Source organism: Castor canadensis, chromosome 5, assembly GCF_047511655.1.
Source record: "Castor canadensis chromosome 5, mCasCan1.hap1v2, whole genome shotgun sequence".
Classification (NCBI taxonomy): domain Eukaryota; kingdom Metazoa; phylum Chordata; class Mammalia; order Rodentia; family Castoridae; genus Castor; species Castor canadensis.
Window position 1 is genome coordinate 14,725,479 of NC_133390.1, and position 24,319 is coordinate 14,749,797.

The 24,319-nt window shown below is 37.5% G+C and overlaps 1 protein-coding gene across 7 annotated transcripts in view; it reads right to left on the reverse strand.

Moving 5' to 3' along the window:
- Positions 1-1,692: 1,692 nt before the first annotated feature.
- Bach1 (BTB domain and CNC homolog 1) overlaps positions 1,693-24,319 on the reverse strand; it is a 42,574-nt gene continuing 19,947 nt past the window's right edge. For 6 of the 7 annotated variants that reach the window (XM_020184250.2, XM_020184252.2, XM_020184251.2 and 3 more), the window contains 4 exons: positions 21,447-21,740; positions 16,832-18,181; positions 14,978-15,184; positions 1,693-5,602 (listed from right to left, as the gene is read on the reverse strand). In XM_020184250.2, the coding sequence (XP_020039839.1) occupies positions 5,180-5,602; positions 14,978-15,184; positions 16,832-18,181; positions 21,447-21,680 (2,214 nt within the window). In that variant the 5' untranslated portion in view covers positions 21,681-21,740 and the 3' untranslated portion in view covers positions 1,693-5,179. The remainder of the gene's footprint in view (positions 5,603-14,977; positions 15,185-16,831; positions 18,182-21,446; positions 21,741-24,319) is intronic. The other variant, XM_074072852.1, reaches the window with a different exon arrangement.

Genomic DNA, 24,319 nt, shown 5'->3' on the forward strand with positions numbered 1-24,319 from the left:
CTCATGTGGGTAGGATTATTTAATTCCTTTAGACTTTAATGTCTGGATTTTAACTTTTGAAGATATTTAATCTGTTTAAGTTGACTAGTAGAAAAGAATTTCTACTCATATTTAGAATATTATTATTGATGCTTTTTGCATTTTCTTATGGGACTCATCTTGTGTTGGGATTTGTTTAATCTCAATACAGAACCTCTGATATACTGTGATAGGTTATGAAGCAGGAGGGAATTAGGGTTGGGAAACTTAAAGATAGTTAATTTTCATGTTTTGGCACAAAGTAGTCTTTGAACTTATTTACATACTAATTTATTATTGGATCTTTTCAGAACCTTCTGAGAGATCAAATACCTGCCATCCACTGACTGCCCCAGGACATGATGCCTGAATAGGAAGCAACCTCATAAATGTGATGCCTGGTCAGCCTCCTAAAACCGTGGGTCAGTCCTGAGGGAGCCTTAGGGAAATGGTTAAGGGCAATGCTTTAAGAAAACTTAAAACTGGAGAATGTAAGAGAACATACCTCCTTAATCCAGGGCTCCAGGAAAAAGATTTCTCATGAACACCCTCCTGGAAGTCAGTAGTATCCCTTTCCAACTTGGCTCTGCCCACCCAATCTTGAATTTGCACTTAAAAAAGCATTTTTCTGTTCCTCCAGCTGTTCCACCTCTTTGAGGGTGAGCAGTGGTGACTGGGTAGATGAAAAATCTACTTAGATCCAGAATTCACTTTCAGCAAATTTATTGGACTAAACAGCTAGAAAGTCATGGCCTCCATTAACAATGCAGACTGCCTTTTGCTCAAAGCCCTGGCCACTTAAACATTTCTGTTTTTCTTAAAGCCCGTTATGTCTGACCTCAGGGCCTCAGGAATTCAGTCAGTTATGCAGGGCAATATACAAGACCTGTGAGACACACTGGTAAATGACAACCAAGGGAGCCTGCTCTCAAGGAGCTTAGTCGAGGCTGGGTCTCCTCTCTGTGATAGGTCCTCATCCCATTTCAAAAATACACCGGCTTATTTCTATCAAGTAGCCTCCTCTCCCCAGATTGAAATGTTTCAAAACTTGGTGACATTCCTCTTTTGAACTCATAGCTATCACACTGCTCACCTGAGCACTTTCTGACATGTCATCTTGACCTCCTCCTTAAGTCTAATCAGGGTTTCTCAACATTAGCATGACTGACACTCGCAGTAATGGTTGGTTGTTGTTAAAAGCTGCCTGTATGTTGTAGGACGCTAAATAGCATCTTGAGCCTCTGCCCACCAATGCAGTATCCTAAATTCTTTGGAAAAACTGTGCCAACTGAGAACCATTACTTAGACCAGAGGACTTGCCCTTGGTGCCCTAAAACACTGAGCAGCCACTCATAGCTTGGTGACAAGGGCCTTACTGGAAACTAAATGTAAGACGATAGTTGACCTTACAGATGTTTTTGAAAATCAGTGACTGATAGAAGTGTAGCCCTTCTTCTAGGTAGTCTTTGACAACCTAAGTCAAAGACTGAAATGAAGTAAATCAGATGAAAGACTAAAATCTGCACACCCTAAACATCAGACATGATAATCAACTAATCAAGTTCTCCCCTATAATGCCAGTCTACGACTTCTGATAATTGATCAAAAGGTTAAAATTAGTAAACTCAAGAGATGAGAAATGAACATGGAATGTACAACTCTACTAAACTGAAGGCAATTTTTAAAGAATTTTATTTACGTGTCAACTTATCAACATCTAATATTCAGTTTTGATACATTCAGATAAGCACATTAGAAAACTGTAAATTAAATACTATGAAAGTTTACTTTTAATGAAACATGGATATATAAGTTTAGTGGTTTTATTGCGGTTAGAAAATTATATTATGAAAGATACAAAAAAAATCAATGTTATTATTTCTGTTTATTTTACAATCAGGATGCTACCTTTTGCCATTATGGCTTTAAATTTTTATTATACCCAACAGGGTTCAAGGAATAGTTTATTACATGCCTTAATAAAACATTTAAAATATTTACAAATTCAAAATAGATGTTTTCATAATGAAAAAAGGTCACCTGAGAATTCACTGTAACACTGCCATTTGTTTTTTCCCAGTTGGTAATATGTTGAGTGTCCACCTGCAATCTGTATGGTCTACTGCATCAAATATACTTAACTCCTTAAATTGGTTACACATTAGGCTATAATTTATTGTAAAACTTACAGATGGAGAACCAACATTATATCCACATTTATTTTGAATATAACAATTTAACAAATTATTTGCTAAAGTTATAGTATTCAAATAAGGGAAGAAATTTATGGTAATGTTATTTTGCTGAGTCAGTCATCAAGCACTGAGAAGGTCGGGTTCATAGAATAAGAAACAATGATTACGGAAATCACAAACAAACATTTTCAAACTTCGGCATGAAGGAAAAGGCATACACTGTATACACGTAATCCTGTCATTTGTCTTCGGCAGTCTCAAAAAATATTGCCTTAAAACAAATTTTCTTAGAAAAAACTTCTTTAGAAGTTAATGTTAAAATAGGCATAAATGTGTAATGCTATACAATATATAGAAAACTTCCCCACCTTATGGTCAAAAGACAAAGACAAAATCTTTTTTGTCCATCTATATTACAACTTGAAAATCATGTAGGTATGAGGTAGTGTATTTACTTGTATTACATGCTGGTTATTGAAAGTAATGCTAAATTTTAAGAAAAATTACACTTGGCCAATTATCAGATGCCATTAAAATAAACCCTTAATGCTAAACTGCTTATAGGTAGAGAGAAATTCAAACCAAGTGCTTTAAAATTATATTTAAACTGTGGAGACAGCTAGATTTTATCATAAAACAGTAAATAACTTTTCAAAGCAAGTATTTACAGTTGGAATTAAAGCAAAAGATTAACATTTGCACATATAAAAACTGCTGACAGTTGAGCATATACTGAGGTAGGAAATCAAGAATTCCATTGGCTTGTGTAATATTTTACATTTTGTAAACCAGAAGTTTTTATATTATTGTACATTGTGAAGCTGAAATTTAAATTACAAATATCAAAGAAGTAGCTACACAGGGGTTATATACACACAATTCTGTAATGTGGGATGCGTTTTCATAGAATGACTATTTGCCCTGACAAATTGAGTATACTTATGAAACCTTCTAGAAAATAATCTCAAGTAATTTTCTCTTCCAACTAAGTCAATAACAAAGATAACAAATACTAAAAATATATGAGTACTATCCTTCCTCTCTCTGCACCCCAATGAAAAAGGCCAACATTTGACACACTGCTCTGAAGCCTGAGTCTGGTCCCCATACACTCGCAAGGCAAAGATCTACTTACTTCCAACATGTCATTCACTGTGGTGGCTGTTCCCTCTTTAGCTACCCAGATACTTCAGTAGACTCAGGGTGCTATCAAGAGAAGGATCTCTTACAGGTGTCTGACTTGATGAAATGAAGCACTTTCTACTCCATATACCACCATTTCTTTGTACCATTTAGTACTGGGTTCTGCAAAAGTTTCTGTAAATGTGAATACAGGTTGAGTATCCCTCACCTGAATTGCTTAAGACTCAATGTGCTTCAGAGTTCAGACTGTTTCAGATTCTGGAATATGTGCCATATACATAATGAGATATCTTGGGGATGAGGCCCGAGTCTAAACATGAAATTCATTCGTGTTTCGACTGCACCTTACGCAAACAGGCTAAGTCATTTTAACATTTTTAGTGCACTGGTGTTTTGACTGAAACTTCTCACATGAGGTCAGGCATGGAACTTTCCACTTGTGATATCTTGTCAGCACTCAAAAAGTTTCAGATTTTGAAGCATTTTAATTTCTTGACCAGGGATACTCAACCTGTAAGTGCGATTTTTTTGTTTAACTGCTGAGATCTATAACTTTCATTTGCCTCTTAAAATATTTAATTCTAGAAAACAGCTCACTGAAAAGTGTTATGGGACAAGTGATCAGATTAGAAATACATTTTATAAGAGGACCAAATAAACACAAAGACTGATTTTTACATACCCAAGTGAAAATGATCTGTGTGTCTTTACATCATACCAAATTTTGGGAAAAAAGGCAAGGATTAAACTTGGTTCTCAAATACAAACCCATAATGCAATAAGACCAAGATTCACCCTTTTTCAAAAAGTTGTAGCGTTGTTTCAGACATTTTTATCCACAATAACGCTTTCAACATGCGTACCACAGGACTTCAAAAATGAGCTACATTCCTGGTAATGTAGAAAAAGCTCTTTCCCTTGATTCTCATGCCTGCTTTTCTGGCATCAGTGACCTACAGTGGAAGAGAAAGCATCTGTGTATGTTGGGAAGCTCTCCAGATCAGGGGCCTAAGATAATGCTGCCAGTCGGTGCACATGAGCCATGCATCCTGGGTCCCTTTTCTCTTTCCAAGCAATAAGAGTATCAGGAAAGTTCATAATGGGCTTTGATGTGGTGGAAACTGAGGAGGGAAAATGGTATTTATTTATTATTTATTCTGAACAAAATTCTACAGTCTACTGAAGAAGGGGGAAGCCTCCACCTCAGGTACCACCTGCCCAACACTGAATGCTGCCAGTGTAGCCCACGAGCTATAGTGAAGCCCGACCAACACCTGGGTGTAGGAGGAGCTGAGCACAAAGCTCCAGAACTCAGGAAAGATGGTAGATTTTTCACACTGCAGCTCTATGCAAATATTTCCAGTACTCACATCCTACTTCTAAGTAGACTAGAACTATATTGCTTGGGGAGAAACTTTCTCTTAAATCTGTACATTGCAAAAAAGTAGATCATGAAACTTTTTCGGCAGAACTCTACAGATGTTTCGAGCTCTTAGACTATTACAGGCTGAAGTTTTTATTCTCATGGTTATTTTGAATACTGGGAAGTTATTACTAAAACTAACAGTTACTCTTTAAAACACAAGTTTTAATAGCCTGCTACATTTCCACATGTGGTTTTTCAATACTCAGGAGGCAAGTCATTTTGGTGTCTCTTGTGAAAATTGAGAGAAATCAGGGTTAACTTAAAGAGAAATTCAGTGGATAGAAAGCTAGTAGGGAAATCAGTACTATTAAGCAAGAGATGGCCATATTAGGCTTTCAAGACAATACCAAAACTTCAGTAGCAAGTTGCATGGGCTGAAGGAAGCAAACCAAGTTTACTAGTCAGTAGTACATTTATCAGTCATCTGCTGACAGAACTCGGAGATCACGCCACTCTGGCGACACTGTTCCACAAGCTGCTTGGCGGTGGCTGTAGAGCTGGGCTGGGATTCCTGACCCGGCTTATAGCCAGCCTCACAGCTTCCTCTCCTGTAAGGAGGCAGCACCACCGGCACATCAGATAGACTGAAAACGGACGGCAGCACAACTTCACCATCAGGAGTACTTTTTCCTTTTTCAGAAATTAAAAAGGAAAGTGGGCAATCTGTAGCTGAGTACTTGGCGAGAATCTGAATCTGTTCTGGACTCAGAGCTGCTTCTTTACAGACTTGTTGGCAAAGTCCAGTTAGGTTCTGCTTTGTTTCACCCAGAGTGGACAAGATGTGGTCTCTTTCCTTCAACAAGCTCTCCTTTTCACTTTGCTACAGAGAGAGGAAAGAAGACATGGTGACTTGTTTCTCAGATAATCAAACATTCAGTATCTTTAATAAGTGTCTTCTCACTAAATAAAATCACATGAAAATGTTAACCACCAAAGGTTCATAATCCCTCATCCAAAACTCTTGGAATCAGATATATTTTGTAATCCAGAATTTTTAACATTTTAGAATAATATGGGTGAACACACAGATCCCCCAGGAGGCCTGGGCAATACCCCACTATTAAGTATTTTTACACTTTTAAGTAAACACTGAAAATATCAAATAACGTGCAAAGTAGGAAAAAAAAACTACATGGTTTGTTATGAATTTGAATTCGTTTTCAGTAAGATTTTGTGACAAATTTGCAACTTTCAGAGCTTTTCAGATTTACAGACTGCAGATAAATAAATGTGAACTTGACATTTTGGATGGACTAAACAAAACAACTTAACTACTGAGACTCACCCCATTGCAAGATTCAACTAATGACTACTTCTTTTTTTGTTGTTATTTTGTTCTGTTCTGTTTGCAGTACTAGGGTTTGAACTCAGGGCCTGTAAGCACTCCACAACTTGAGCCACACCCCAAGTCCTTTATGCTTTAATTTATTTTTCAGATAGAGTCTGGACTCAGACCAGGATCCTACTACCTCCACCTCCCACATAGCTGGGATTTCAAGCATGCAGTGACTACTTTCTTGAGCAGTTCCTTTGTGCCATTTATTATAGTAAATGTTTTCAAATACACAGTCTTAGATGTATGACCTACATGATGGCTATTGATTTATGAAATATTAAACTCGCTTGATAGATAGCACTAGGAGTTTAATGGGTCCAGAAATAGAAGGCTAGTTGGTGAGTTACTAAGGTGTAAAGAATTTGAGAGGTTTAATTATGTTTATTATTTACTGTGTTTATTATTATGTTAATATAAATTGTACCCCTGTAAGAAAGGCTACCGTAGAATTTTTCCAAGTTTTCCTGCTTGCTTCCTTTCTGTCCATGTCACTTATCACTGCTGACAGCATGCCTTTTTCTATCATGCTACCTTCTACTGCTCTACATTTCATTGCTTATAAGCTAGGAAACCTAACAATCAAGCTGTTTATAAGGCAGGGGCAGATAAATGTTGATAGAAGGTCAAAGGTTTCCCTTATGAAATTTATGACAACTCTGAAAATCAGAGGTCATGTTCTGCTTGCATTCCGCTCCTAACAGGTTCTAGAGAGCTGAGGTAGCCAGGACATGTAGATGAGTTACTTCACAGTGCTGATCTCCAACTGTCATGTTTTAGGGCCTGTCTGGCAAAAAAGTCACTAAAAGGGTATTAAGAACTTTGATTTACCCAAATACTGTTAAAGTTTTATACAAAAAATATAAGGACAAGGAACATAAAAATTTGGTACCAATGAGCCAGATGACAGTGATAATTTATTTTAGGGTAGAGAATACTCACTGGTAGAAAATGGTCACTTACAGTTCCTTGTGACGTAAAACGTCTGAACACAAACAGTTCAGAGAAATCTATAAATAGTAATTGAAAGCATGAACAAAAATGCTCAATTTTACTCATAAAAGATCAAATAAAAGCTACCATGAGAAACTAGTTCTTACTATCACACTGAGTAAAAACCCAAAATCCAACAACAAACTCTTTGCTGAAGCTGTGAGCAGACAGACACATTTATTGCTGGAGGGAAGGCAAAAATGATACACCACTAAAGAAGGGCCTTTGTTAATATCTAACAATACTTCATATGCATTTGCCCTAAATCGAACAAAATCCCTTCCAAGAATCTATCTTAAATATATTATTACTCTACACTTGAAGAACAGTGTACAAAAGCAGTCCACCGCACATGCCAAATGCCTATCGAGAACAGAAAGTTTGAGTACCCTGCACTATGGAGCTGTAAAGAGCGAAACCTTCTGGAGTAAGAAAAACATTCCTAGAAATCACTTCTTAAGTAAAAAGAGTAAAACACAGACAGTATACGTAAAATACTTCCATATGGCAGCAAGGGTAATAAGAATACACCTAAAATATTACTTTATCTCCACAAAGGAAATGCAGGGCGGAGAGATGGGGACCCAGAAATTGATGCATTGCAGTTTGATAAACTTCTGGCTACAGGCAGTAGCCATGAATAGAGTTCAGAGAGAGTAGAGGACTAAGACTTTTTTTTTTTTTCAGAACATAGTTTTTCATCTTTCAAATCACAGAAACGTTTCACATATTTAAGAATTAAAATATAAAGGGTGAGTCATAGTAAAATGCACAGAAACAAATTAAAATGTATCAGATTGGTAACACAAAGAATTACTTAAAATAACTTTAAACTGCCATTTTAGAATGTATTTAAGGACAAAAAGGAAAATAAATCTGAAGTATTATTCAATCTGTATATTGTTAAGATGGCATACAATTTTGTGACTATTTTATATATGTCTTAGGGTAAAGCAAATAATGAATAGACCAATATAACTGGAACCAAGACTTCCTCTGTAAATTCTAAGAGATAAAGCATAAAAAGAAGCAGATGAAAGCTTTGTACTGCTAAATTCAGAGTGGAAATTTCTACTGAACTCAAGATTTCTAACATGCCTCTTACCTTCACTTATTGAATTCGACACATTCATTTATATGCTAAAAGACCTTTATTCTTGATACACACACACAGGCACGTATATTCGCAAGTTCTGTCCACTGAAATGCCCATAAGGAACAACAAACACTCCAGCAGCAGGTATGCCTCCCAAAGTCCAATGCCTGACTAAAAACACTGGACAGTACTGAAGAAACAAGGGATTCCAAATCTTGGGGCTCATGCCTATGACATGTGCCTGACACAAAGAAACTCTACTGGGGTCATGCCACAGGACAGGTGGCTTAAAAGGGCTCTTCCCAGACAAATTTGACAGTAAAAAAGTCAAAAAGAACAATGGCTGGCTACTGTTAATTATAACAAATGGATCAGAAAAAAATTAATTCATGAGTCCACAGTGAGACTACAGGTCAGTAAGGTCCTCCTATTTAAAAAGGAATAGCCACTAATGAAAAGGTTAAGAATTAGGAAAATCATTATTGCATAGTCCTCACTGTAAATGCCACTGCCATATGACAAAATCCAAAGGATGCTGGAGTGCTGGGGAACAGGATATTTACAAAGTGTCCAAGCAACACTTCACAAGTCACTGAACAATCAGAAGGACAAAAAGTATAACTCTGAAAATGAAAAAAACCTGGCAATTCCCACCTACCTAGATGGGACACCCTGATACTGGATGCCTCCCCAGGTGACATGGTATGAAAAACAGAACATCCATGTGCACTTAATATCAACTTAAATAATTCATTCCCAGCTTGCATGAAATAAAGGGATGGATGGAAGAATGAGGTAAAGCCACGGGGAAATAATCCGACAAATGGAAAGTGAAACATTTTATGAGAAATCTGACCTCTACTCTTCAAAAAACAATTGTCTTTTTTTTAAAAATGGAAAGACTAGGTTAAAAATGGAGGGACTAGTTTAACAATGGAAGCATTGTTTGGGGGAAAAAAGCATCTATCTTTATCTAGAGTAATTTAAATAAGGACTATATATATATATAATATATATATATAATATTGCAAATTTGTTCATTTTCTCAAGTGAGAAAAATATTAATCATATGTAAGAATGTCTATTTTAGATGATTGCACATTTAAGCGTTTAGGGAAAAGTGTCATAATTGGTAGCTTTCAAATGGTTCAGAAAATAAAGCAAGAGTAAGAATGCCAGAGGAGATGGACAGCAACAAGCAGGACAGAATTAACAGTGAGATCAGGGCTCAAAAACCAAGTGGGGTTAGAAAGAGACTTGAGACTGGGGACTGGGCACAGTGGTTCATGCCTATAATTCCAGTTATTCTGGAAGCAGAGATCAGGACAATCACATTCTGAGGCCAGCCCAGGGAATACGTTACTAAAACCCCATCTCTATAAACAAGCCAGGTGTTGTGGTACAGGACTATGATCCCAGATAGATGGGAGGTGTAGGTGGGAGGACTGCAATTTCAAGCCAGCTGAACAAAAAGCACGAAACCCTATCTGAAAAATAACCTAATGTAAAAAGGGCTGGATGTGTGGTTCAAGTGGTAGAGCACCTGTCTAGTAAGTGCTAGGCCCTAAGTTAAAACACCAAAAAAACTGCAAAAAAGACTGATGGAGACAGACAGAGGAACCGACTGCATAAAGATAGACAAAAAAAAGAGAGGGAGACACAGACCTGGCCAGAAAGAGACAGACAGAGGCCCAAAGAAACAGACTGAAATAGATAGAAACGAAAATAGGGCAAATGTGGCAGAATGCCAGTAACTGCTGATCTAGAGTACAGGGCGATCATTGTACCATTCATTAACTTTCCTGAAGGCTGAAAACTTCCAGATGGGGATGGGAGAAGAGATGAACCTCAAGAAAAATAAACACACATAAACTGAGCTCCTGGAAGATTCTAAGTGAAGACTGACCAGGTGTACTTCAACACATAGTGGCCAGCAGACACTTAAAGAATACAGGTCTGTTTTAATTCAAAAGTTATTGACCTCTGCTGGGCAGCACAAAAACCTCTCCATTCCTGATCACATTTGATCCTTGCATCAGCCCTGGGGTAGATAGCATTCATATCTCCAAATTATCACTAAGCAAATGTGGGTGCTGCAGGCTAAACAATGCATGCATTCTAACTTCTGAATTAATCATCTAGAAAAGAATAAACTTGGACCTTGTAAAGAATCCTACAGAAGCAAGTGCTTCACAAATCAAACACATTAACAGAAGTTGAATGACTCAACTTTGTCCCAAGATCTTACATTAGTTTAAAAAGTCATTTTGATTGGCACATTATGTATATTCAATCTTTACAGTAAAACAATGCAGAATTCATGCCTAACCCCCCACCATACTATAAAATTCAAAATAAGTGTAATCAATTTCCTGTCAAATACTCTTCTTCAAAGGTTCTATTAGAAACTGAGAGATCATGATGAGAAGTCTTATTTACTGGATGCAAGCTGGTATCTCCCCTTTGACTTTTCTAGCAAATTGAGCCCATGAAAGAATCCTTTGTACCTGATTACACTATTGGTCCACCCTGCAAGCATTTGGAATGATTATTCTATTGTAGTCAAAACACTTTTCTCATGTGCTCATCTATCCAGACTAATATGCTGCTACTCTCAGGACCCACTATGAAAAGTTGTAGGATTTCTCTCTAGGAAAAGTGAACAAATACTCCAAATTACTAGAATATAGAACCCTCTGTCTGAATATTGTCAGACCAAAGCAATAAATACTGTGAATTTATTTATATATTAAGTCTTAGTTCATATGCAAATGTGAAACAATGAATTTCTCTTAAATAGGTTTGCAGAAATTCCACTATTAAGACTGGTAACACTGCCTGTCTACAGGCCATGCTTCAAATAGTAGGATCTCAATGTTCAATGAGGTCTTAAAAAGAATATCTGAATTCTGCTGAATTCTCAACTGTGCATGCTAATAAGTACAAAACTGTGGCTGTAACTCCTCTCACTTCTCTTTTTACAAAAGCCAAGACCGTAACATGACCCAATGCCAGGGTCCAAGTGAACTTCCTATAATAACTATAGTCATGTGTCACTTAATGATGGGGATATGCTTTGAGAAATGTTAACTGTACCACTGTGCAAACATCAGAGTGTACTTACACAAATCTAAATGGTACAGCCTACAACATGCCTAAGTTACACGGGCTAGCCTGTTGTCAACAACCATGTAATACCCTTGTAAATATCTGAGTATCTACACATAACTTAACATGGGAAAGGCACAGTAAAAATATGGCTAAAAGATTAGAAATGTACACCTGTATAGAGCACTTATGAGTGGAGCTTACAGAACTGCAAACTGCTCTGGATGGGTGATGACCGTGCTTCCCAGTGCAGTAGAACAGTACTGTCTACCCCAGTGGACATTATAGCTGTGCACTTAGGCTGTACTAAATTTAAATTTTTTCTTCAGTAATAAATTAAGTTTGATTTACTATAATTTTAACCTTATAAATTTTTAATTTTTTTACTTTTGTCTCTTTTTGTAATAAAATTTAGCTTAACATGCAAACACTATGAAAAAGTATTTTACGTCACTATTCTACAAGCTTTTTTCTATTTTAAAATTTTTATTCTAATTTTTAAACTCCTTTGTTAAAAACTAAGACACACATACAGTGGCCCAGGTCTAGGCAGGGTGAAGACCGTCCCTGTCTGGCACCTCCGCATCTTGCCCCCAGGAGGCTTTGGGGCAGTGACATGGATGGTGCCATCCTCTCCTATGACAACAATGCCCCTCCTGAAGAACGTGACTGAAGAGCTTACTGAGAAGGTGTCACTTTTTTTCAGAAATAAGTCCGTGGTCATTTTCACCAGATATGTGCTGGTAAGCAGATGATGTGTTGTGAGTAGTCCTCTCTATTCATAAAAACCTGCCAGTGAAGAAGTCAGACTTTTAAAGGAGCTAGCTGAGGTCTACAAAAGCTTCTGCTGAACCCTTCACTGTGATTTTCCTGGCAGTATTTTCTCCTGTACTTTCCCTTTTCTTCTTCCCTTTCAGCTAGGCAATGAAATTTTTGGCTCCATTATCTTATGGACCACTGTCATACATGCAGTCCATCATTGACAGAAAGATCATATGTGGCACATGACTGTATTTTAAGCATCAAATTCTCTTCTGGAAACTTTCTTATTCTCATTAGCTCATAAGAAGTGCACTTTCTGCTTATTTTTGTCTAAGGAAGACATCTGTGGCAAGAGAGAAATTCTTAATATGCTCCTTGCACTGGGCAACCAAAGTTTGCCTGTATAAATCACTACAATTGAGAGTAGTATAAAGAACTGAGTGGAGAGTTCAAGGAAGTGGAAAGCCAAAACAAGTCATCCCACACAGACTCCAGCAGGACTCTCTGGATATGCTGGAAGAGGATAGAGATGGATGACTGAGCTCTGGATGCAGCACACTGGAGTCAGGCTCTCTACTCTGTCTGCCCAGGGACTGCCCCCCGACAGGCACTGAGGAGCCTGAAAGCCACACTGTGGGGGAGGAAGAGCAGGTGCAGGTGCCGCCTGAGAGAGTGGGCTTCAGGGAGGTCTTCTGCTTTCTTGTTTCATTCTATTTAGAAGGCCCGGCTCCAACACCGAGCTTCTAAATGAGACACATCTACCACCTTCCAACAAATGGTTTCATTCATTCTTCAGATGGTTCCTGTTTCTTGAAGTTAGAATTCAAATTAATAAAATAGGTAAATAGGGTGCTGACCACTCCAGTTTCTGACTTCACAAAAACAGCCCAGAAGTCAAATACTTTGCATTGGAAAGTACAAGTGGTTATTCTGTTGACCACATGAAAGGAATTTAACTCAGATAAGGCAGGCAAAGTAGACTGGGGTCCAGACTGAATTTACAGTTCAGGCAGAGACATTAGGATGGAAGCCAACAGAGAGAAACCTAAACACAGACGAATAACTTACTGAGTGCTTGCTATGTATCAGATACTGTTCTGAGTTCTTCAGCTATATTAACTAATTTGTTCCTCATAAATGAGCAACTTATCTATAAAGCAGGAAGTAACACTCTTATTTAGAGATGAGAAATGTGAGACATGGAGAAATTAACAGCCTACCCAAAGGCACAATGCATCAGAATTCTACTCTTTCAACCACCATGTCTCCCACCCTCTCTGTTGAAGCAAATGCAGAGAAGTCAGAAAGCCCAAAGAAACAGCAAGGCTTCTTTAGCCTAGATACACATGAAATTTATGAAAAATACCAATTAACCAAGCAGTCGAATGTCTGCCTTGAATCAAAATATGAATGAGACCTTTGAACCAGTAAATAGAAGGGCTACTCTCAAATATAACTGCACAGGACCATTTACAATGTAAGACAAAACGGAACTACTCTTGATTTGGTTTTATCTTTGTTTCTTTTTAGAAGAGTACGAAAACTGGATATATTCTACTGCCAACTATAAGCTATACCTAGTTGAGAGGAAAGACAGGATGGCAAGAAGCAGAACTAATTGCTCTAGTAGCAGTATTTCATGCCAACTTCAAATAGCTACATATAACCCAATAGTGTAAAAAGCACTTCTATATCACACTAACAGAATAACTAAACTTCTATAATTTCTATGAAATACACTATCATCCATCTACAAGCAAGTAAGCATTAAGCTTAGAGGTAGATAATAAGAAAGAATGTTAGAGCTTAACAGCATGGCTGCAAAACACTCTAAGAGTACTGAGTATGCATCACTGAATGTGCAACATTTCCCTTTGGTCCCAAAAACTTTAATTATTCAGCAAATACCATAGGTTTTTATAAAATCTGTCATGTCTTCATCTTTTTTACATAGTTACACTTTTTGCGTAAATTACATGCATAATATGTTTAAAAATTTATTTTTCAATATCTTGAAGGCCTATTAAGGTACTTTTCATCTCTAAATTGTATTGTTTAAAAATTACCACTCATAGGTAGAATGCTGTTACAATCACTTTACACTTTTCACCAATAAATAACAGACACAAAACTGAACACTCGAGAATTTTTTTTTGTCCTACTTTTAGGCTCTTCCCCTGTTGTTTCACCCACATTTTGCCCTCAGCTGGCCTGTACTATCAACAGTTGTCCTCTCTCACTTTAACCAACCACTAGGGATAAGAGAAATGGGAAGAAAATTCATCTATTTTTCAGTTAATTTGTGTTTTGATGCTGAATATAAATTAAGATTCAATAGGCAAGCACTCTTCCTACTTAGTATCTCATTAGATCTTAAAATTTTCTGTTCATATCACCTATCATATCAGAATTTTTCCCCTTGGATGAAAGATACTGGTTAGTCTGTTTTGGTATCAACCAAAATAAGTAATTCAGGTCTAGTGTTCATTTAAGCCACTCAACTGGAACATTAGCTTTTACAGACACCAAATACATCACGAGAATTTAAAGTGCTGATAATTACTTTAATAAAGCTTTACTCAACCACCAAAAATTAGGTACATAGTAAAATCATCCTTAATTTGAAAATCATTTTTAAAAAAAGTACTCATAGTTCTCAACTTGCAAGTTATAGAATATAATGCTAAAAATGTAGGATGTTTACATAAGTAAAATAGTCAATAAAACCCTCATGTTTTGAATTTTCTAATCTTTTTGAAAATGGCATGTAATTTTTCTTAAGATAGTAATTGATAATTTTAAAATATGTAATAGAGCATTATCTTACCTAGGAAGTTAAACTGCAATTTCCTCTACAAAGAAGAAAGTGTTGGGTTTAAATAATAAGAAACTTGTACACTTACCAGCTTCTCAATCTCTGATTCAAGATTCTGTATGCAGTCAAGTTTTCTCTTCCGACAGCGCTGTGCAGCAATTCTGTTTTTACTTCTTCTGCGAATGTCATGGATACAATCCAGTTGTTCTGGTGTCAGTTTGTGCATTTTCAACAAGGACTGAAAATCATTTCGCGAGAGTGAAATTATTCGCTGTGCATTAAATGGCAGTTTAACCTAGAATGTGAAATAAATATCAGTAATTATTAATGTATTTTGTAGCTATACTTTTATTCAGGAAGGTAAAGATGTGCATCTAAGTTTTTCAGAGAGCTTAACAAACTTTTTTTAAATAGAACTATTTTCCAATTTCTATATAACCCATTATAACAAAACCTGATAATTCAAACTGATGTTTCTAGTCTATTTGAGAGTGTTCTGAAGACAAGTTGAGAAGCTAATACTTTTTTCAGTAAGTCAGATATATTAACACACATATTAATGTATTTAATATGGAAAGATAGAATTTATTTACTACTATATGTTAACACCCCAAATTGTTTAAGCATCTTTCTAAAGTATTTTTAATATGCTTAACTCAAAAATAAAGAAATTAAAAACATAATTACCACAAATCTACCAATCTGAAAATGGGCTGAAATCAGATTTCAAAGAGATATCTGCACTTCCATATTCATCTCTGCATTATTCACAATAGGCAACATGTGGAAACAACTGGAATATCCATGCACAGACGAATGGATAAAGAGAATGTGGTATATATACATATACAGTGGAATACTATTCAGCCTTGTACAAAGCTGGAAATGCTGTCATATGCCACCATATGAACATACCTGTAGGGCATTATGCTAAGAAAAATAAGCTGAAAGCAGGAGGGTAAATGCTACATGATCTCTCATATATGAGGTGTGTAAAATAATCCAACTTATAGAAACAGGGTGGAATGGTGCTTGCCAGGGCCTGGAAGGAGAGGTAATGGGAGTTGTTCTCAATGGTAAGTTTCAATTACACAAAACAGGTTCCAGAGATCTACTGTGCAACAGTGTGCCTATAGTTAACAAGACTGTATTGTGTACTTAAAAATTTGTCATAAGGGTAGATCTCATGTTACCACAATTTCTTAAAAGTAAATAAAATGTAAGAAAGGGAAAAACATAGTAAGGTTGAAAATAATAAAAAGTACAAATCGTAAGTATAAAAAAAAGTACATGAAACCAAATTTTTAACTTTTTTACAAAAAGGACATTATTACTAAACTTACACTAATATTTTACAAAAATCAGCTGTTAAAATACAAACTTCTATACACAGAGTAATGGATCAAGTTTGGTATGATTAATGTCATACCATCTACATGGAACTCATGCTAAATTAAGACATTCATTAAACTAAAGTTGAAATGGCTAAGGGTAAATGAGAAAAAATAATAAAAGCAATGACCATGAAAAAACTAGGTCCAAGAAAATGTTACATTAGAAGCCACATTCCTACAACGAATTCCTGCCAAACCACTGCTCCCAAACATTGACAAACAGAACTAGAGGTCCCTGGGCAATGAAGAAGGCTGGACAGATGACCACTGCCCAGGACTTAGGACTCCTGGACATGACTTTTAATTTAAACAGTTAAATTGCCAGTGTCTGTGTGAATCTCCTCCATTGGTGGAAATACATCTACCTGAACCATATGAACACAGAAGTCTTTCAAACTTCATCTCACTTTTTTGGTATTTATCACATGGTACTATACATTTCCTCCTCCCTTCCTGAGCCTACTCATATCCCTACTGGTGCATCAGGAACTAACCCAGAGTGAATGAATGGCTGTTAAAACAATGAAGTCAGAATGTGCCCTGCTCACCTCACATTCTTGTTCTCTGGCTGAACAGGATTCACTGTCACCTTCTGTGTCTGTCTCAGAGTCATCACCCAAGCTAATCACACAAGCATATGGACAAGGTTCCTGCTGAGGCTCTGAAACGTAACCATCATTTGCAATTTCCAAACTGCTTGAACAACCTTCGGTACTCAGGGTACTTATAAAAGGGCAGTTGACAGAACTTAAGGTTGCAAAAGTCCTCTGGCCTGGTTCTGGGCTTTCACTGATCCTGATACCTAACCAGGGACATTCAGACCGTTTCTGTGAGTAGATCTGTTCTGAGCCATCTTTGGCTACAGCAGGTGACAACTGCATTTGGCAAGGAGAGTTGGTGTTGCAAATGTCACTCCAGAAGCCTTTTGCTAGGTGCTCTGCCACCTCTCGTTCCACACTGCTCCGATCACTAGATGCAAGGCTACCATCTTCCTTAGGGCCCATGTCAGATTTCAAATATAAATCCTGACCTTCACAAAATGTTTTCCCTTCTTGAGCATCTGTACCCGACAAAAGTTTTTCTGCTTTCATTGTTGTGTTTTGCATACCAGCAAAATTCAAGTCACCAGATTGGTCATATGTGTGTAAAAGAGACAGAGAATAGAGTCCATGAGGGTCTGTAGAAGAACTGTGGGGAAGAGGAGTTACTTCTGTTGGTTCTTGTGTTGGGCATTGGGAAGTGGGATCTTTTTTCTTTGTTTCTTCATATGCCATTGCTAACTTGCTTTCTTCACATTTTAAAATCAACTGCAGGTCAGCAGAGTCTTGGCCTCCCCGTAGACATTCATTTTCAGGTATCTCATCTGGCTGACCGGAAGCCACATGAACATCTTTGACACTAGATTCCACAGTACGGCCTCTGTCAGTTCCAAATGCTTTTTGGAATTTTCTGTATTTGGGGCACAAAGAGGGCAAAGCCAGAGCAGCCTCCTTCCCCAAGCACAAGGACTCACAGGTCTGACTGGCACTGTCTTGGAGGGGAGGCGATGCTTTTACATTTCCTTGATTCCTTTGGAGCTTACACTGAGGGGTCTGAACATTTTTATTTTCCAGAAACTCCTCTGCTTCATCAATTTCTGAATCTCTCTGGTCTGAAAGTGAAAATTTAAGGTCTGATTTTTGACAATAAGATGGAAAGCATTTTTTCCTTGTACATTCTTGCTGGTCTGAAGTGGAGTCCATAAACTTAAATTTGAGAAACTGAAAGCAAGATTCCTCAATATTGTGTACACTTAAAAATTCCACACATTTGCATACTTCATCCACATTGTCTTTATTTAAAATGAGTTTAGCAGTGTAGGCAAACTGAATTAAAGGTTCAAATCCTTTAACTGTCACCTGTTGATATACAAAATAAATAAACACGTCACTGGAATATGCATAGCAGATAATAACAAGAGAAGCAAGGAGAGTAAAGAGATGTATAACTTATTTGTAATAACTGAGCAATAGCTGTTTTAATTTACTAAAGAATGTAAAACTAAGGGATGCTGGAAAAGCATGCTTCACATGCCCTGTTTGTAAGCTCGACTTCACAAAGCTCCACTTTATGGATTCCATTCTTAGTTCATATATTATGGTTTACTCACATGAAATAAAGACACAGGTATCACCACAATTTCCCCAAGTCAGTGGAAATATAATAAATCATCTGTGAAAGAAAGCAGGACAGACGCCACTTACACCCCACACATAGTAAAATGCTGGTGTCTGCTACTAGCCCAGGTCTATATGGCCAAATGATTCCAACTGCCATAGACCTTAAACAGGAAACTTTTAAGGATAAAAAGAATAGTAATGTAAAACCTTTACAAAGAAGTCCTGACCCACAGTAAAAGGAATGGTGACTGTCTTTATTTCAGGCCGAAAGCTTCTAATAAAATTTTTAACAATTCAGAATTTAAAAGTGATAAAGTTCTAACAATCAGGCCTCAGGGCTGTTTCAGCAAGGATTCATGGGCTCTAAGTAACAAGGCCTGTAAGCAGAAAGCTGTACATTTAACACTGAATCTGCCTCTGCAAGTGAGGGGCAAACAGAACCTGCTTCGTCCTAGTTAAAAATAAAAAATTAATTTCAAAACCTGGAGTTCCTACAATAGTGGCCAAAATATTAAAAACTATTTAAAACTCTCTTAAAAACATGCTAGGCTTTGAGCATTTAATTCTTAAATGGCTAAAATAAAAAATAGTGACACCACCAAATGCTCGTGAGAACAAAAAGAAACTGGGTCATTCACATTGCCTGTGAGAATGTTAAATGGCACAGTCACTTTGAGTTTCTTATAAAATTAAACATGCAACTACCCATGACCAGCAATTGTACTCTTGTCTTTAGTCCCTAAGAAATGAAAACTTACTTTCACATAAAACCTGTTCACAAATATGCTTAGCAACTCTATTTATAATGGCCAAAAACTAGAATTAGCCTCATCTCCTTCAATAAGTGAAAAGGGGACCAGGAAGTAGTGAAGAGGTCTGGCAGAGATGGACCAATGTGGGTTTCAGTATAGAAGAACATAGAAGCAATTATAAGAATCTCTCTGTATAGCTATATTTATCCCAAACTAGCAAAAATGCTATCTTTCTTATTATCTCTTAGGTTTTCTCTACAACAAAATAGGAGAAGAGGGTGGACAGGTTCTGCCCAGAAGTCGGGGGTGGGGGTATGGCCCACACAATATATACTCATGTAAGTAAATTTAAAACTGACAAAATAAAGAAAAAAACAGAGTATCCCAAAAAAGAAAAAAAAGTACATCAATGTTATGGAATAGTACTCAGCAATAAAAAGAACTGACATGCACTACTTGGATAATCTCCAGGGAATTATACTAAGTGGGAAAAAGTCAAACCTAAAAAGTTAAATACAACATGATTCCACTTATGTAACATTTCAAAAATGATGAACTTTAGAAAAGGAGGACAAATTAGTGATTGCCAGCAATTAGGGATAAAGAAGAGGGTAAAGGACTAAGGAGACAGGCTGCAAGGAAGTAGGTGTGGTTATTGAAGAGCAACACAAGGGACCACTGGGGGGTGAAACTGTTCGTACGTTAACTGGAGATACCAGAACCTTTATCTGCCACAAAATTGAACAGAACTTAATACACAGAAGAATTAGTACAAGTAATGCTGCACTACTCTGAATACCATGTAACATTACAATTTTTCAAACTGTTACCACTGAGGACATTGGCAGTATGAAAGGGAATATTATTTTTTACAGCACTACATGAATTTACAATTATATCAGTGATAATTTCAATTAAAATTTTGTAAAATTAAGTTAAAATAACCTGAAAGGGTTTTTAGGATAGTAGTAGTTTATACAATGAAGTTTTCAATCTTGTCACTATCAGGAGACACTCATGTATCTGAAAACTTATGATTTATACTTCAAATTGGAAGGAATGAGTATAGAACACACATACATGTACAGATATACCTTTCTTACAAATCCAAGGATTTAACTTTGCTCTACATGAAAAGTCATTACATAATCTGAAAGTATGAACCATAGTAAGTATGTCTCCATTATGATTTGTGCTGTTCCAACATCAATGGCTTAGTCTAGGGCCGGCGTGTGTGTGTGTGTGTGTGTGTGTGTGTGTTGTGTGTGTTGTGTGTGTGTGTGTGTGTGTGTGTGTGTGTGTGTGTCTGTCTTGCTACTACAACCCTTCACTCTGACCTCTGCCATGGAAGAGATAGATAAACTATCAGTCCCAAAACTGTAGCTACAATTTCATGCAAGTATGCAAAGCCAGCAAAAAGCTGCACCTTAGACTTAGGTTACAGTTTATCTAACTATATCCAATAGGGAACATCCCGTGCACCTGTCACACACAAGAAGTTCCACATTATTTTCCCCATTCCCCTCAACTGTTTCTACTTGTATCCCAATGTCCCAGACTAGACACTCTGCTAGCAGCAGATGCTAACTAAATAAAGCAACCCACTGCAGTACGTATCTGCACCCAGCACCCCCCCTTCCAAAAGAGAGGTGTTGTGTGGTCAGCAGGCTCACAAGGACCCGCATATTTAAGAGCTTGAGCTCTAAATAGGGAAAAAAGATGGATGTAAAATAGGGCTCTATGAGCAGGACACATACCACTTCTTTCTTTTACTAAAACATAAAGAGGATCTCAAGAAAGAAGGAAGAGGAGAGACAGAGAACACTCATGAGGAGCACCTGCTTTGCATGGGGGGATAGTGTTGGGAAAGTGGGCGATTTACAGATTGCTACACCTAGTCAGAGTTGCCAGTCCCAGGAAAAGGTTCAAAGGGTGAGAAAGGCAGAGAGCATGGCCTCTCCAACCCACAACCTTTCCAAATATCCAAAATCTACATGGTAGCCCCTGATTTAGTCATTTTATCAAAAATAACAAAAACAGTGGGTGTTACCCCACTGCTCAACAAATATTAACATCCAAAAGTAATGATTTTACACATAAATATAATCTTTATGAAAAAAGCCAAAGAAACAGACTGCTACAGAAATGATCCTCAGCCATCTGGCCAGGAAACTGCTTGATTTTTAACTTCATAAACTCTAACCTATTTAAGTAAAATGAAATTCAAATCACCAGAACCATGGGCCGCTCACCTCTTCTGGCAGCTTGATGCTCAGCTCGGCATCAGCCTGACCTACAATTCTCGAGTGGAAGTAGCTGCTGCATGCTGCCAGCACCGAGCGATGGGCACGGAATCGCTGGCCCTCCACAAGGACAGTGACGTCGCACAGCACGTCCTTCTTCCGCTGGTCATTGAGGCTGAGCAAGACGTTGGTGCTGTGCACCGAGGACTCATAGGCAAACACTGTGTTCTCACTCACAGACATTCTGCATAACAAATGGTGCTTGGAAGTGAAGTGGAAAGCATCCTTCTACCTGTCACCAACCTGCAAAGACATGTGGCAGATCTGATTTCAATAAAATCTTGCTTGAAAATGTTTTTAAAATAACAAAGTTAAAATACTTATCACCACTGAAACAAAAGCCTGCAGAGAAACAGCCTAGAAGATTTACTCAATATACCTCTAATTAAATTAGGTTTGGGGGCTGGAGGCTTGCTCAAGCAGTAGAAGCCTGCCTTGTAAGCATGCAGCTCTGGGTTCAAGCCCCAGCCCCACCCAAAATTAAAATTAAATTTAAATTAAAAAAAAAAAAAAACCAAAACACTTACTATAAGCAAGCAAATCAGGCAAGGAAATTTTGGGATGTCTTAAAGCACCTGCCACTTTAAGACAGTTAATGGCTGTGGCAGGGGTTGGGAAGGTCACACTTTGGGATGAGACTCAACAGTGGACCAGGCATATGTTGGCCCACCAATTCTCCATGCCCTATTCCCTAACAACTGACAAATGGTTTAGTGCTTTATATCAAGGAACACTGTTCTACACAAGGTAAAGTTCCTCCAGTGGCAGAAGAAAATGGCTCCCATTTGTCAGGCCACATCTGAGTAATCATCTCTCTATATAGTGGGTCTAACTCCATACCACAAAAGGTAGGCAACAAGTAAAACCACCTCATCAAGAATACAGTTTATCTAATACAGAAATCTTAAAGGGACAGAGGTCAATATGGGAAGGGGATCAGGAACTAGTGAAAAGGTCAGGTAGAGATGAATCAACTTGGGTTGTAACGCATTTATACATGGAACCAATGCTAGGAATCCCTCTGTATAGCTGTCCTTATCTCAACTAGCAAAAACGCTTTGTCTTTCTTACTATTGCTTATGCTTTCTCTTCAACAAAATTAGAGATAAGGGCAGAACAGGTTCTGACTGGAAGCGAGGAAAGGTGGAGGAAGGAGAGGGAGAGGGTGGAAAGCAGGGGGGAGAAATGGCCCAAACAATGTATGCACATGTGAATAAATATATTAAAAAAATACAGTTTATCACAGATAAAAACTCTGGGTTTTCTAAAAATGTTAAAACAGAAGGAAAGTTATCAAAAATGTCTACTGTGAAAAATATAGACAAACATAGAGTAGCTTCCAAACATTTTTTATCACATTTGCCATATTAGCAAAAGAAAAAAAAATAAGGAAATCCCCAACACATGGATGATCTACATATTTCAGACATGTCTGACTACTCTGATATATGTTCTAAAACACAGAGAAGTTGAAAATAAGTTAAAAGATCTAATTTTCTTCCAATCCCCCATGTGCTGTATTAAGCACATCAGGTGTGTGTACCCCACTGTGGCAACCACACAGATTGAGGTTGGGAAGCTCTTCACGGTGTCATCACTCACTTCTACTCTTCTGTTTCAAGCAGTGACACCTTGTTCACTGCCTACAATGTGGGAGGCCCTCAAATGGTCAGGCAAGGAGAAAATGTTACTGTTTTCAGATTTGCTGTACTCAAAATGAAAGTGAAAGGAGAAGTAACAACTATCAAGTTCAGTCAGACCAGCTCCAGATCAGGGGTAGATTTTGCCTCAGACACAGGCTGCTTTAATTGAAAAGACATGAAGTCCATCTATAAATTCTATTCTACTTAGTGTTTATTTTTAAAGACCTCAAAATAGCTGAATTTGTTAAGCTCTTCAGAAGTCAATGAAAATAAACTCTCTCGTTATGTGGTTAAACTTTACCTCAGATTAAGGATCCCAGCAAAATACATGAAAACTTTGGTGACTTCAAAATTAAATGAACTCCAACGTTTGGGTTGTGTTCTTACAAAAGATTAGTAAATCCATTTTTGCAATTGTTCTTCATCTTTAAGTAATCAACAAAAGGAATTACTGTTAAGAACAGGAGAGAGGCATTACTAGAAATTATGTTATCTTTTGTAGGTAGAACCATGGAACCACTGCCCTCCTCTTTCTCCAAGGCTCAGTGGTACTCCCTGCCCAGACCAAAGTCAGGAGCTAACCACTTGCCCTACTATGTCCAAGCACCTAAATCCCCAGCTTCTTTATGCCTTCCTGACATATGGCTTGAAAATCTTTAAGTATATACTAATTTTATGTTAATAGCATGTCATTCTGCTGAACACAGCATAGCCAGAAAAAGCTGGAAAAACATCAAGACTGGTGTCACTATAAATTTAGGATGTGCAGTGTGAGGGTCTCAGCACTGTTCAACTCCTTTTTATGACCTTGTCTCCTATTCACAATCACTTTCCAACTTCTCTCTCAGTTTTGCAGATGAGGAAACTGATGAACACCTTGGCCAACATCAAAAGACTATAGACAGAGAAGGGGAATTCACACCAAACACTTTCATCTACTTCATTATTCTATTTCCAGCTCGTATTTGCTAAATGCAGTCTGGAAGCTCACTGCTAACATGGGGAGCTGGACATTACTAAAAGGTTGTGCTTGAGAATAAGGAAATGAGCCTCGCAGAACACCAGAAACAAATGACTTGGACTTCAGTTTAACAAAGAGATAACTCTGACCCATGAACACTGAAACCTAGAGATTCTTTAGATTCTGAGGTAACGTCAGGAAAAACAACTCCTGTACCT